Below are 12,765 nucleotides of genomic sequence, written 5' to 3' on the forward strand. Positions count from 1 at the left end.
AAGCTCTTGTAAAGACTTAGAGAGTAGTTTAGCTTCTTGTATGAACAATGACGCTCGAATGCTTCCGTCACATCAATACTACCTTTCGTTGCTTCTTCTCCTGTAGATGATAAACGATGCAAAAGAATACGCATTTGTCATAGGTTCGAGGAAATTTGACGATATATCTATGTTTCTAATGAACTCAGGGACGAGAGCGTAGCTATAACCAAGAGTATCGTCTCGATAATCGATAACGATCTTGAAACCCGTTATCTCCTTAACCTTGACTCCTGACTTCGGATAGTTGAGCGTGTCAGATCACTCCTTTTGTCGAATCTTAGTGATAACCTTTCACACGTCAGCACAGCTATTGATATTGAATGGTTTGTCGAAGACGTAGGTATTAGCAACGCGAGGGTGGAAATAGAATTAGCGGGATCATACATCGTATATCCGAGAGCAATATTGACTTTGTAAGCCTTGGTCTGAGGGTTCATAACATTCTCAAGCTTGTGGTAGAAATCTCCTGCTGGGATATGCTCATTTGAGTGCGTTTCCCCGTATATACCCTGAGCCATCTTATACTTCACATCCTGGACATAATCGGGTGAGATTCGCTTGTTGAGCTTATACATGGAGACTTTGTATTGCTTGGCAATGAGGCGCATATTTTTAGGAAGGCTTGGCTTTACGACAAAAACCATCTTACCTGTGCGTCCTCGCACCTTGAGCCGGTTGCTGGTACCCCATTTAATGGGTTTGATCTTAAGCCGGCGTAGTCCTTCGAGTTCGTATCCAAGCATAGCTATATATATATATATATATCAGGTCTATATTTCGGGTCGTAAAAACTTGTTATATTTTTTTAGCCTTGTATCAGAATGGAATTAGTATAGTGCTAGCATCAAAAGTCAATTTGAAAAAAATAATTTGAAATCTACTGAGTCGCGTCTTCGCTCTTGATTTTGACTCTTCCAGCTAATTTACGCATTGATTTCTTGTGGGCACGAATCTGCTACTTCGTTCATATTTGTTCGCACTTTTAGAATGGATCAGGTCATATTACACGAGAAATATATTTTCTTGTACTTGACCTCCTTTTCTAAACCTTTACCACGTTCGCATGGACCTAACATTTTATCAACGATACTGTATTCTCGTCTATAAGCAAACCAGGTTTGTTTCATTTACCATTTACAGTAGGATGTGTCTTTTAACATAGCCTCAAGTGATGAATACTTCGAATTGAATGATAGAGCAATCATGGATGGTAGTTGGATCGTTGGATCGTATGATATGACTATCTATACTTACTACAGTCACACCTGTTTATATGAGGCCCCGTTGGTGGCCATCTACAAAAATGACTCATATAAAATGGACTCAGTTAAAAAATAATTATGTGGTGCACGTAAAGAAATCGCGCATAATTCGCTGCCGCTTTGCGTTCACTGTAGTCTCCCGAACCAAAGCGGTCACGGTCTGTAAAGCTCTTCGTTCTCTATCAGTCTGCTCTCCGCATTGAAGCAGAAATGCAGACAGCTCCATGCAGTGTCTCAGAGCGATGGCAGGTTGAATTGTGGGTTCCTGATCCTCCTCCTCCTCCTCCTGCTCGTCCTGCGAAACTGCATCACTTCATGCTGCTTCGTCCACTATCACATCTGGCTCGTGCGCAGGAACGTCCTCGTCCACTGCCAGATACTCACTAGCGCTCATAGCGCCCTCCCACTTCGATAAAATCGCTGTCAACTCCTCCATCTCATTGCCGGATACCGCCTCAATGTAATTCGTGTCAGCGCGGACCCTTCCCAGCATCGTTCCGCCCAAAATGCGAGTTTTAACCCAGCAATTTGTAATCGTCGTTGGCGTCACACCAGCCCAAGCATCTATAGAGAATTGGACAGCCTCAAGTACGTTGAGCTTGCGTGTAATGTTAGCTTCAAGCGCATCCAAACACCACCGCACAAAAACGTTCGGTACCGAGCCTTGAACGACCGGATGATACCTAAATAAAAAAAATTGTAAAAGAGTTGGTTAGTTTTGGTCTTACCACAATACTGATGAAATATTTACCTGCATCTAGCGGTTGGACAGTGGATGTCATGTTAGGAGGGAGGGAGTGGACGGTCACATGAGTCAGGTTTCGTAGAATCTTGTGGCACGAAGCGTTGTCGACTAGAAGTAGGACCTTGCGATTGGAGGCCGCCATTCTCATGTTGAAGTGGTGCAGCCATTCGTCAAAAATGACGGATGTCATCCAGGCGTTCTTGGAGGACTTGTACAATATAGGTTTACCTTTAATTGCCGCTCCCTTTTTAAAGCACCTCGTGTTTTTGGCCGTACCAATGACAATTGGGTCGAGCTTGTCGGAACCAGTGGCGTTGCAGCAGAAGGCCAAAGTCAAAGGTTGTTTTTCCTTTTTCTTGCCCTTGCGGATAGTCGTTGCTAACGTTCGGTTAGGTGCCAGGCGATAGAAAAGCGCCGTTTCATCGAAGTTGAACACATCATCGGTTGCAAACTGTGCTACCAGCTCTTGTAGCTCTAGCCTGGCATCACGCACTGCATCATCTTCTACATCTCCACCTTCTCCGTGTAGCATATGGGAGCGGATACCATTGCGCTTCTTAAAGCTTTGGAGCCAGCCGTTGCTAAACCTGAGTTGCGTGGAATCGATGCCTAAGCGCTCCGCCAGCTGATGCGCCTTCAGCAGGAGCACGTCGTCCGCCATTGCCGTTTTAGCGTCGTTCTGAAAGAAAGATTCCCTCAGTTCCCGCTCGAACTGTGGGAATTTCACTCGGCGCCGCTTGGTTGAACTCAGGTCAACGTGGCTGAAGTAGGAAGAAGGCAGGTTGCGCAGTCGGGCAAGTGTGGCACGGCTGACCCGGGCCTTGAACGTCGCGTAGATCCACTCAGCGAGCATGGGGTTGTTCATGCCAGGATTCTGCTTGAGCTTTAGGTGCACTTGGAGCTTTTGTTCTAGCGTCAGACAGGTGCGAGGAGACATTGCGAGGGAAGGGGGCTGGCTTGCGTTGGGCGTTGGGCGTTGAGCAGTGGGGGGTTTGAAGAGTGTGTGGTCGTGAACAGTGTGAATCAAATAAACAGGTTAGACCTAATTTGGTCCTCCAAAATGTGACTCATATACCTTGTATACATATAAACAGCGGTTATACAAAAGCTAAGTAAAATATTTGGTAGCAACAAAGCTTGCATCAAATAAATGGCAAGGCTCAAATAGGGAGGATCATATAAACAGGTTTGACTGTATATTCAAATATCAGGATGGATCGAATTTCTATAACTCAGAAAATTTACATCAAGCGACAATGCGCTAAATAGGTTAGATTCATTTTGTGGTGCTTGGAGGTTTGGAGGAGACCTCCTTCGCACCAGATGGTATTAAGAAGTAGTTTCCTCGATTTCTGATTCTGATGAAATAGTCCAATTAGGGTAAATGTAGATGGTTAACCCCCTGGTTCCCGACGTCGTAACTTACGACGTATCAGTTTTGCTATGTCGTAACTTACGACATAGCGCGAGGAACAATAGAGATTTGCTCGGGCAATACTTTATTTAAGTCATTTCAAAACTATAAGACCAAAGAGGTATTTGAGAAAATTCAACGGCGGGGACATAATCCCGCCAAAACGAAGCTGGGTTAGGGGGCCGGCCGATGGACACATGCCACTCACTCATCATTTCAGAATCTGCGGGCTGGTGCGCATCCGCTCAAACAAGCGCGAGAAGACCTCCGCCGTTGCCGCAGTTGTCCGCGACCTCGACTTTCCCTTCTTGTGGCGGCAACTTCGGGCGGTGGGCTGGACGTACAAGAAGCCTAGAGGTCTATCTACGGAAAGGCGGTACGTATAGACTAATGCGTGCTGTTTGAATCTGAACTAATATGACCTGTGTGTATGTTACAGATACGTGAAACCTGATAGTAGTGGAGTATTCGCTGGTGAACACGCACTAGTCGCGTATGCGCTTGAGTCCGGCGTGATGGAAGGGATAATCGCATCTGCGGGTCAGCCTGCCAGCGCAGCGGCAGCACAGACTACTGGCACGGTCACGGCGGACATGAGCACGGGCACGGGCATGGGCACGGCGGCGGACACGGGCTCAGAGGCGGACACTGGCTCGGCGGCAGACACGGGCGCTGCGAGTCCGGCGGTGGGTGCATCCCAGATTGACACCACAGTCGGACTATCCACACGCTTGACATTCCGCCCGATGCTCGGCGATGAGGGAGTCGAGCATCGGGCCGAATGGCAAGCGTGTGGGGCCGATAACCGTCCCGTGTCCGAGTGCTGTGTCAAACTACCAGCGCTGGATGGGCGGAGTTGATGTGCACGATCAGCTCCGCCTCCAGCGCTTCTCTCTGCAGACCTCTACCAAATTTCAGAAGTACTGCCGAAGCCTTTTCCTAGGCTTCGTGGACATGGCGTTCGTGAACGCGTACCTCACGCACAAGGAGGCAGCGAGGATGGCCGGCATACATTGCCTGACGCGCGGAGAGTGGTTCGCGCTGCTACAGAACCTCTTGCAGATGAAGCCCCACGACTTCGTTGGAGTCGTGGCCACGCCGACGGTTGGGTCGCAGAAGCGTAAGCGAGCGCGCGCACGACACATGCACGCGTCGTAGCGGATCGAAGCCTGGGTGACGGTCAGTGGCGTCCAGAAGCGCAGGCAGCGCAGGCAGCGTGCCTGCAAGGTGTGCGCGCTGTTGCGAGTCAACAAGCACAAGAGTCCTACCAGACCACCTGGTTCTGTGAGCGCTGCTCGGTGGACGACGCAAAGTGTTGGCTGTGTAACAAAAGTCGACGTTAGTACAAGGGGCAAGCCAAGACCTGTTTTGAGATCTGGCACGACGATTTCGGCGCCAGCGAGGCGATCCCAACGCACCTAGGGACGCGCGTGGTCTTGCGTCGTCCCGGCCAGACAGCTGGAGTCCGCAAGAAGACCCGCCGCGAACTCCAGCTCCGCGCAGACGGCAGCGACGACGGATGCGAGTCCGACAATGAAGAATGCAGCGAGGATGAGTAGGCTTGTGATGAGTGAGCTGCGTTTCAGTTGATGCGTGAGCTGTAGGCACTTGATAATGCATTTTTTTTAAGCAACGCACCTTTTTTCTTTGGTTTTTGGCTTGCCTGGATTCATTGCGCAACGTCTCTGCTCTTTTTCTATCGTTAGATTTGCTCTCGAGGAGTAAGTTACGACATGGCCGCTGCTTTCGATATCTAAAAGGTGTATAACTGACGACATTGAATTGAAAACCTCTCGAAACCTTATGTACCTAAACCCACGTCCTATTTATGCCTCATACAAAACCAATGGTACATGGATAAGTCGTAAGCTACGACGTTCGCTTACGTGTTCTGGCCCCCTTTTTCCGGGAACCAAGGGGTTAAATAACCGATGAAATAATATTTTACATGATCCGTGTTAAATAATAGTACTGATGAGGATGTAGGCAGTAGAATACCATCTAGTTATTAGATGTAGCATGTCTGACTAATACGTGGACACTCCGATTGTAGCATGTATTGCAGGAAGGACGTGCTTCTACTCACGCCGGAACCAGCAACGCTTGCCGGCGGTACGGCGGGCCCAAACGACGCAGTGCAACGTCTTCAGCTGGTGCAATTTCGCGGTCAAACGCTTGACAGAATTTACATCATGCCTCGGTAATTTCTTCAGCAACATCACTCGAACCCAAATGCTGAAGGCCAAGCTCAGCCTCATATTTGGGAATCTATTTTTGTCGCTGCTCCTGAGTAGTGTTTTCGCCGTTACACACGATAACGGCAAGTACCGCAAATTTTTAACGTTAAAACTTTAATGTTTACGGAAAGATACCGTTATGCACCAAGCGTCGCAGACTGCGGCTCGCAGTGGAGTCACACACTTTCAATGCTACACGAGGCCAACAAAGGCTCCGACCCCATCACGGACCCGGCGCTCACGATGGCCACCCCAACGCTCGCGAGGGCCAGGACGACGTCCACCCGATGCAATTCCAGTGATGCCTATTGAAAGTCCTGCCCTCGGGCGGGATTGCACTTGCTAACGATGCATTAAAAGAGAGAGTGAGATTGAGCTTAACTCTGCCCCAGCTACATGTTGCCAGCTCGGCCTCTACATGGTACCTTGCATCTACTACCGCGCTACCACTCTCAGGTGGCAGGGAAAGTCGCAGCTGCCGACGCATCTTCTGCGGTCAATCCTCAGCCGCTCGCTTGCAGTGCACACGTGCACTTCAACACTCCTCCTCGTCGGTCGATGCGACCAAACCGACTAGGACAGTCCGACAATGCCCCTCAGCTCGCGCAGCCTCGGGGCTGGCAGTGCTTTAGTGAGCACGTCCGCGGGCATACTCTTCCCTTCGTAGTACTCTGGCGCCAGCACCCCCGTCTTGGTGAAATGCACGATGAACTTAATTCTGGTGTCGATATGCTTCGCCTTTGACGACGCCTTCTCTCCGTTCAACTGATTGAGTGCCGCTTGGTTGTCGACACGTAGGGGCATCGGCATCACCAGAGGCACGCTGAGGTTGTTCAGCAGCTCGCGAACTCCCAACAGTTCTTGTCCCATCACGGAGGCCGCCGTGTACTCGGCCTCCATCGTCGATAGGGACACACCTCCCTGCTTCCGACAAACCCAGGCTACAGCCATACCGTCGAGCGTCACTAGTCGGCCCGTGATGGACTTGCGGTCCTCTTTGTCAGCGGCGAAGTCAGCGTCGCTGTACGCGACCACCTCCAGTGGCTCGTCCGAGTCGGCCTTGCCTTGCATGCCCAGGCGCAGCTCTCGAGTCCCCGTGAGGTACCGGAGTATACGCTTTGCGAGCTTCCAATCGTCCATGGTTGGACTATGCGTGCTCCGAGTCACCTTGTGCACGGCGAACGCAATGTCCGGCCGAGTGCACCTCGCAAGCCACAGCAGGCTCCCCACTAATGACTGGAAGTCCGAGATGGTCACTGCCCCGTTGTATTCGTTCGCCTTGAGCAGACCAGCGTCTTTGTGCGCGCACTCATTTGAGTCATCTCCTATTGACGTCCGCACTCCATGCGCGTGCTCCATGCCATGCTCCTTTAGCAGGTTGGTGATCATCACCTCCTGGTCCAGGTAGTACCCGTCGGTGTCGTCGTATACGACCCGCATCCCCAGGAACTTGTGTGCACGCCCCAGATCCTTGATTGAGAGCGTGTCCAGCTCACCGAAGAACGCATCCACGGCGGCTTGCTCGGTCCCGGTGACCAGCAGGTCGTCAATATAGACGCCCACCACTAGCAGAACACCAGCCTGGAGCCTGAAGTAGACACACATGTCTACCAGGCTCTGGGCGAAACCGATGCTGATCAGCTTCTTGTGAAGCAATTTGCTCCAGAGTCGGCCGGCCAGCTTCAGGCCGTAGAGCGCCTTGCGCAGCTCCAGCACAACCTCGTTGACGCTTGTCACTCCAAGCTGCACCAATAGCTCCTTCGGGAGCACCATCCCTTGCGGGATTCGTAGGTAGATGTCTAGTTCGGCTTCCTTCTCGACCTTTACGTAGGCATTCGGTACGTCTCCATGTTTAGCAGGCACTCCCCACTTCCTGGCCAGTACTAGGATGATCTTCACGCTCGTCATCTCGATGACGGCGGCGAACTTAATGCCGTAGTTGACCCCAAATTCCTGCTCGTTGCCGCAGGCGACAAGTCGAGCCTTGAGTCGCTCGAGCAACCCCTCGGCGTCTCGTCTGGTCTTATAGACCCACTTCGTGTGCAAGACGCGCACGCCGTTCGGCATGCGCACGATCTTCCAGACTTCGTTGTTCTCGAGGGCCTCCAGCTCCTCGGTCATGGTTTTCAGCCAGCCATCTCGGTGCGGGCTACGCATAGCCTCGCGAGAGTTTTTGGGGTCCACCTCCATTACGTTGTTCACGATACCCGTGTTGGGCTCCTCGTGCTGGTCGGAGTTGTCCGCGTCTTCGGCAGCCTTGCGCGCGGCGGATCGCGTCATGTGCCTTTCGCGGTGCCAGGGCTTCTTCGTGGCACGCCCCTTGCCCTTCTTCTTGCGCCGACTAGCAGTCGTAGCATTTCCAGTGTCGGCCGCTTTAGCGGCAACCGCAGCATCACCCGTGGACTCATCTTCGTCGGTGCCGTCGTCTTCACGCATATACAGGCGTTGTACCTGCTCGTTCTGGGTTTTATCCAGCGTCTCGATGTTTTTCACGTGTTGGGTGGTCACTACCACCCGGTCCTTGGGTAGGAATCCCCTGTACCCCTTGGTTTCTTCGCTGATGCCCACTATCATGCCCTATTGGGCTCGCTTAGAAAAGTTCTTGTTTCGTGGGTCACGGTACACCGTGCATGGTGACCCGAAGACCACGATCTCTCCCAAAGGTGGAGTTTGCTTAGTCAGCACCTTGAGCGGCGAAGCTCGTCCCGGGTTGGAGTTCGTCGGCGACCGGTTCAAGATATACGCCGCATACTGCACCGCGTCACCCCAGAAGTTGAGCGGCAAGCCGCACGCAAAGATCATGCACCCGGCCATATTCATTATGGTCCGGTGCATGCGTTCGGCCTTGCCGTTGCTTGCCTGATTGTTGGCTTCGCTCCTTTGACGCACGACACCCGTGTTCTTGCAGAATAAGTCTACGTTTTGATATTCTCCACCTGAGTCGGTCCTTAGCACGTGAATTCGACAGTCGAATCGTTTCTCGAAAAATATGAGGAAGTGCTCAAATTGCTTTGATGCAGCATCTTTTGTCCTCGCCAGGAACACTCGGCAGTAATTTGTCTTATGGTCCACGAAATTGACCATATACCTGTTCTGCAGCCGATCCCGCGGTGTCATGGGCCCCTTGAGGTCGGAGCAAATCCCGCCTCCTATGCGACCAATCGGGGAGTGCACACCGGTATCCTTTCGCGATTGCCGGCTTTTCGACTGCTTTCCTGGGCGCACGTCAAGCAATTGACGCGCCTGTGGTCGATGATCTCGATCCCCGAGCTTGGGACCTGCGCGAGTCTTTCGACTGCGTCGTAGTTGAGGTGCCCCAGGCGCCTGTGGAAGTCCACCAACGTGCCTTGCTGGACGTCCACCGACGCACCCACGGGCTCCGCTTCCGTCTCGTGCAGCGCCGCCATGATCACGTCCGAGGGCATCTCGGCCTTGCACTCCACTGTGCCTGGTACCACCAGGACGCCCTTCTGGAGGTCGACATCGAACGCAACATGCATTCCATCGTGGGTAGCGACGACAGGTCGTCCGCTCTTGCGCATCAAGAAGTATCCTTTCTGGTCCAACTGCCCGTGCGAGAGCAGGTGGGCCACGTTCTCCGCGTAGTAGACGTTGGTAAATTTCACCGTCTGCGGCTGTCCGCATGCAGTGACTCGCAGCGTAAGCGTCCCACGCTTTGTCACCTTGAGCGCGTTGCCGTCCGGCTGCACGCACTCATCTTCGCAGTCCTTCGCGTCGTCGAGCCACGACGCGTTCGTCACCAAGTGGCGGGTAGAGCCACTGTCCAGTATCCACGCCTCACCAGTCTTGCTTGGTATCTCATTCACAGCCAGTGTGAGGTCCGGCTTCCGGCCTCCTCCTTGCGCTCGATTGGGGCACACTGCTCGCAGGTGCCCAACCTTTCCGCACTCATGACAGGTCCTTGTCTCCTTCCCGCGTCGCTCGCCCACTGCACCGGCCACCTCTCTGCCGAGGTTCTTGCGTTTGGCGGGCTCGAGCTCCCAGGCTTGCGCAAAGTGGGCAAGCTCTTCCGCCTGCTGGAGATAGTCCATTCTTGTACCGTCGACTTTCGCCATCAGTACCGTCCGCAAGTCCGCGGACGCGTACTGAACGATGTTGTTCAACACGATGTAGTCGGCGCCTCCGCCGCATGCCTCGGAGATGGCCACGAGATACATGTAATGTTCGGGCCACGAACGTTTGGACTCCTTGGGCGACGTAAAGAGCTTCATCGCCTGCGCGGGCGTGATGTTGGTCCAACATGCGCTCCATCACGAACTGGAGCGTGGGCATCTGCGCCCACCAAGTCTCAACTTGTTTGTTGTAGTATCTTTCCGCTGTTCCCGAGAGGTAGTGTCCTAGCAGGTCTACTTTGACATCCTCCGGCCAGGCGAAGCCGCACGCTGACTGCCCCAAAGCAACCCACCGCTCGAAACGGCGGCCCCACTCGAGGAACCCGGAACCCAGGCCGACGTACAACTCCTTGCCTTCGAACGGCCGTATCGCCAGCTTCTTCTGGCGTGCGTCAGGATAACGCACGGCCTGGCCTCCTTGCTGGAAGGGCGGATGCCCAGCTTGGGCTTGGTCTTTCTGGTGATTCGGCGGAGCTGGCGTGGTTGCCGGCGGTGGCTGGGGCGCCTGCGCCGCGGCGTACATGCGCTGCAGATTCGATATGGGCACTCCGTACCCCGGCTGATGAAGCCCGAAGTACTGCGGAGTAAGCACCGGACGCCTCGGCGTCGTGGTGAGCGGCGTATGCGGCGACCCACCGAGCGAGTCAATGTGCATTCGGGCGCCGCGACCCAACGCGGACGCGAATAAGCTGGAGTCCATCGGCGGCGTCGTGGGCTGCTGCGGGCGCACGCGCCTCGCCTCGCCCTCTCCCAACCGCTTCTCGAGCTTGTCTTGGGAGGCCTTGAGCTTGGTCTGCGACTCCTCAAGTCGCTCCAGTTGTCCGACTACTCCTCGCAGGAGTGGCATCAGCTCCGCAGCGTTATCTCCAGTTGCCGGCGCATTAGCGCCAGCCGTGGTGCCTTCGTCCCTTTCGCGGACTCCGGCGGCGCTCATCTCTTCAGGGTCGTCGACCATGTCAGTCCTTGCGCGACTAGTGACGGGCGGAGCTGGCGTCGGGGCTTGTGCGCCGTCGACGCTGGCCTCGTCGGTGGCTCGTGTCATTGGACTCATAACCTATTGAAAGTCCTGCCCTCGGGCGGGATTGCACTTGCTAACGATGCATTAAAAGAGAGAGTGAGATTGAGCTTAACTCTGCCCCAGCTACATGTTGCCAGCTCGGCCTCTACATGGTACCTTGCATCTACTACCGCGCTACCACTCTCAGGTGGCAGGGAAAGTCGCAGCTGCCGACGCATCTTCTGCGGCCAATCCTCAGCCGCTCGCTTGCAGTGCACACGTGCACTTCAACAATGCCAGCACCAGCACTCCGGTGGCACTGCCAGTACATAACCGACGTCTTCCTGGACGAGGCCAACCTGAGCACCGACACCACTACGGCGTCGGCGCTCACGATGGTCACACCCACACGGACATTGGCGGCGTCACTGTCCCTGAGCAGCAATTGCAGCAATGCCAGCACTCCGCTGCCACGCCCACTACACAACCAACGCCCTCCTGGTCGAGGCCGACGTGTGCACCGACACCACGGTGTCGGCGCTCACGATGAACATCCCAACCTTGACCATTGCAAACACATGAGCAAGCACCATCGCACAGCCTACGCATACGCCGGGGACCACTGGTTGAACTAACGGCGGCGCTCCCTCAATGCTTGCGCCGCTATCGCCATCTCCACCGCAACATTCATCAGTAGGAGCGGTGGGGAGATCATGCCCCCACCGCCCCCTTCACCTCCAGCCCCGACGCCTTGGCGACCTCGAACTGCAGCGCAAGCACCATTACGACAATCATCTACACGCAGGCCACCACAGATTGGGTGCATTCTATCCGCCCACGTTCACCATCTGCCGAGGCTCCACCATCTTCACTGCCAGTGCATCGGCGATCTTGGTCTCCAGCGTAGAAAGTGTGTGTGGGGGGGGACAAAGATATTTGTGGCGGGAATGAAAAAAAAAACACGACACGTTCAAAGATTTTTGTGGTGCTCTAACATAGCCTCGCCAAACGAGTGCATAATCCATGGTGTACTACATTTCTCCTGGACAATATGCTGCACGTAAGCAACCCCCCTTACCCTGCGAGCTATTGTTGCCCAATCATATCCATTATTTGGCCTTCTTATGGACAGTAGCATGTCTACAATCAGCACTACTTGCACCGGTAGTCAAAGCGTTAGTGATCTTTTCGTCACGGTAATGGGGTTGATAAATCGATCATCAAAAAGCTGAAGGTATGCTTTACGGATCGAGTGCATGAGCGCTTCAACTCGTGGAACATATGGTTCGTTTCCAACGGAACGAACGACTGATGCAAAAATTGGTTGGTTGTTCAGCTTTCTTGTCACCTGCCAAAACACAGGAACCGCCATGACAAGTGTAGGGTACTTCTCACCTCCTAGCCCAGTAGTAGCTTTAGCAAATGAATCCAGCAAAACTACTAAGCAGCAGCGAATGGTAAACCATTGCTCCGTAGTTGGTTGAGCAGCTATAGAATCTGCAAACTCACCGCTCGTACCTACGTACTCGATTTTTTTTTTCAAATTTGAACGAATCTGTTGCATGAGCGCTGTTCCAACGTGTGGCGCAATCGGTGGTTGGTTGAAGTGGCGTTTTTTTTAAGATATATGAGTTTATCCATCACCTTCGTCGACCGGCTAAAACATACTGCTAGTTTACGGAACTGCTCCACCACCGAACGCAGCTTATCGAGGTCCGACCGAGCGCTCTCGCACGCACTACCAATAAATGCGTCAATTTCCTCACAGGCCTCTGCTTCAACTGCATCATCGACATCTTTGTCCGATTTTGCGTCTTTAAGCAGTTGTTTTGTTGGCGTATCCGACTTCTGTTTCACAATTCCAGATCCCACCAGGAGGTGGAGACAGTGCGCCAAGCACGACATCGAGTTCAGTCCGAGTAAATCGCAAGCCTT

At 53.3% G+C, this 12,765-nt stretch overlaps 3 protein-coding genes across 3 annotated transcripts; 1 reads left to right on the plus strand and 2 right to left on the minus strand.

Moving 5' to 3' along the window:
* Positions 1–1,868: 1,868 nt before the first annotated feature.
* IUM83_06475 (uncharacterized protein) lies at positions 1,869–2,986 on the minus strand (the record flags this gene model as incomplete). Its single annotated transcript, XM_067930686.1, has 2 exons — positions 1,869–1,987; positions 2,056–2,986. 2 exons carry the CDS (start codon positions 2,984–2,986, stop codon positions 1,869–1,871), a joined length of 1,050 nt encoding a protein of 349 aa, XP_067789702.1.
* A 707-nt stretch (positions 2,987–3,693) lies between these two features.
* Positions 3,694–4,621, plus strand: IUM83_06476 (uncharacterized protein; the record flags this gene model as incomplete). The annotated part of the gene is made up of 3 exons (XM_067930687.1): positions 3,694–3,839; positions 3,903–4,149; positions 4,514–4,621. The coding sequence occupies 3 exons, from the start codon at positions 3,694–3,696 to the stop codon at positions 4,619–4,621; spliced, it is 501 nt and encodes a 166-aa protein (XP_067789807.1).
* A 1,652-nt stretch (positions 4,622–6,273) lies between these two features.
* Positions 6,274–10,875, minus strand: IUM83_06477 (Integrase catalytic core protein; the record flags this gene model as incomplete). The annotated part of the gene is made up of 3 exons (XM_067930688.1): positions 6,274–8,160; positions 9,384–9,935; positions 10,072–10,875. The coding sequence occupies 3 exons, from the start codon at positions 10,873–10,875 to the stop codon at positions 6,274–6,276; spliced, it is 3,243 nt and encodes a 1,080-aa protein (XP_067789798.1).
* Between the last annotated feature and the right edge of the window lie 1,890 nt (positions 10,876–12,765).

This window comes from Phytophthora cinnamomi (assembly GCF_018691715.1).
Source record: "Phytophthora cinnamomi strain GKB4 chromosome Unknown Contig50, whole genome shotgun sequence".
Lineage (NCBI taxonomy): Eukaryota > Oomycota > Peronosporomycetes > Peronosporales > Peronosporaceae > Phytophthora > Phytophthora cinnamomi.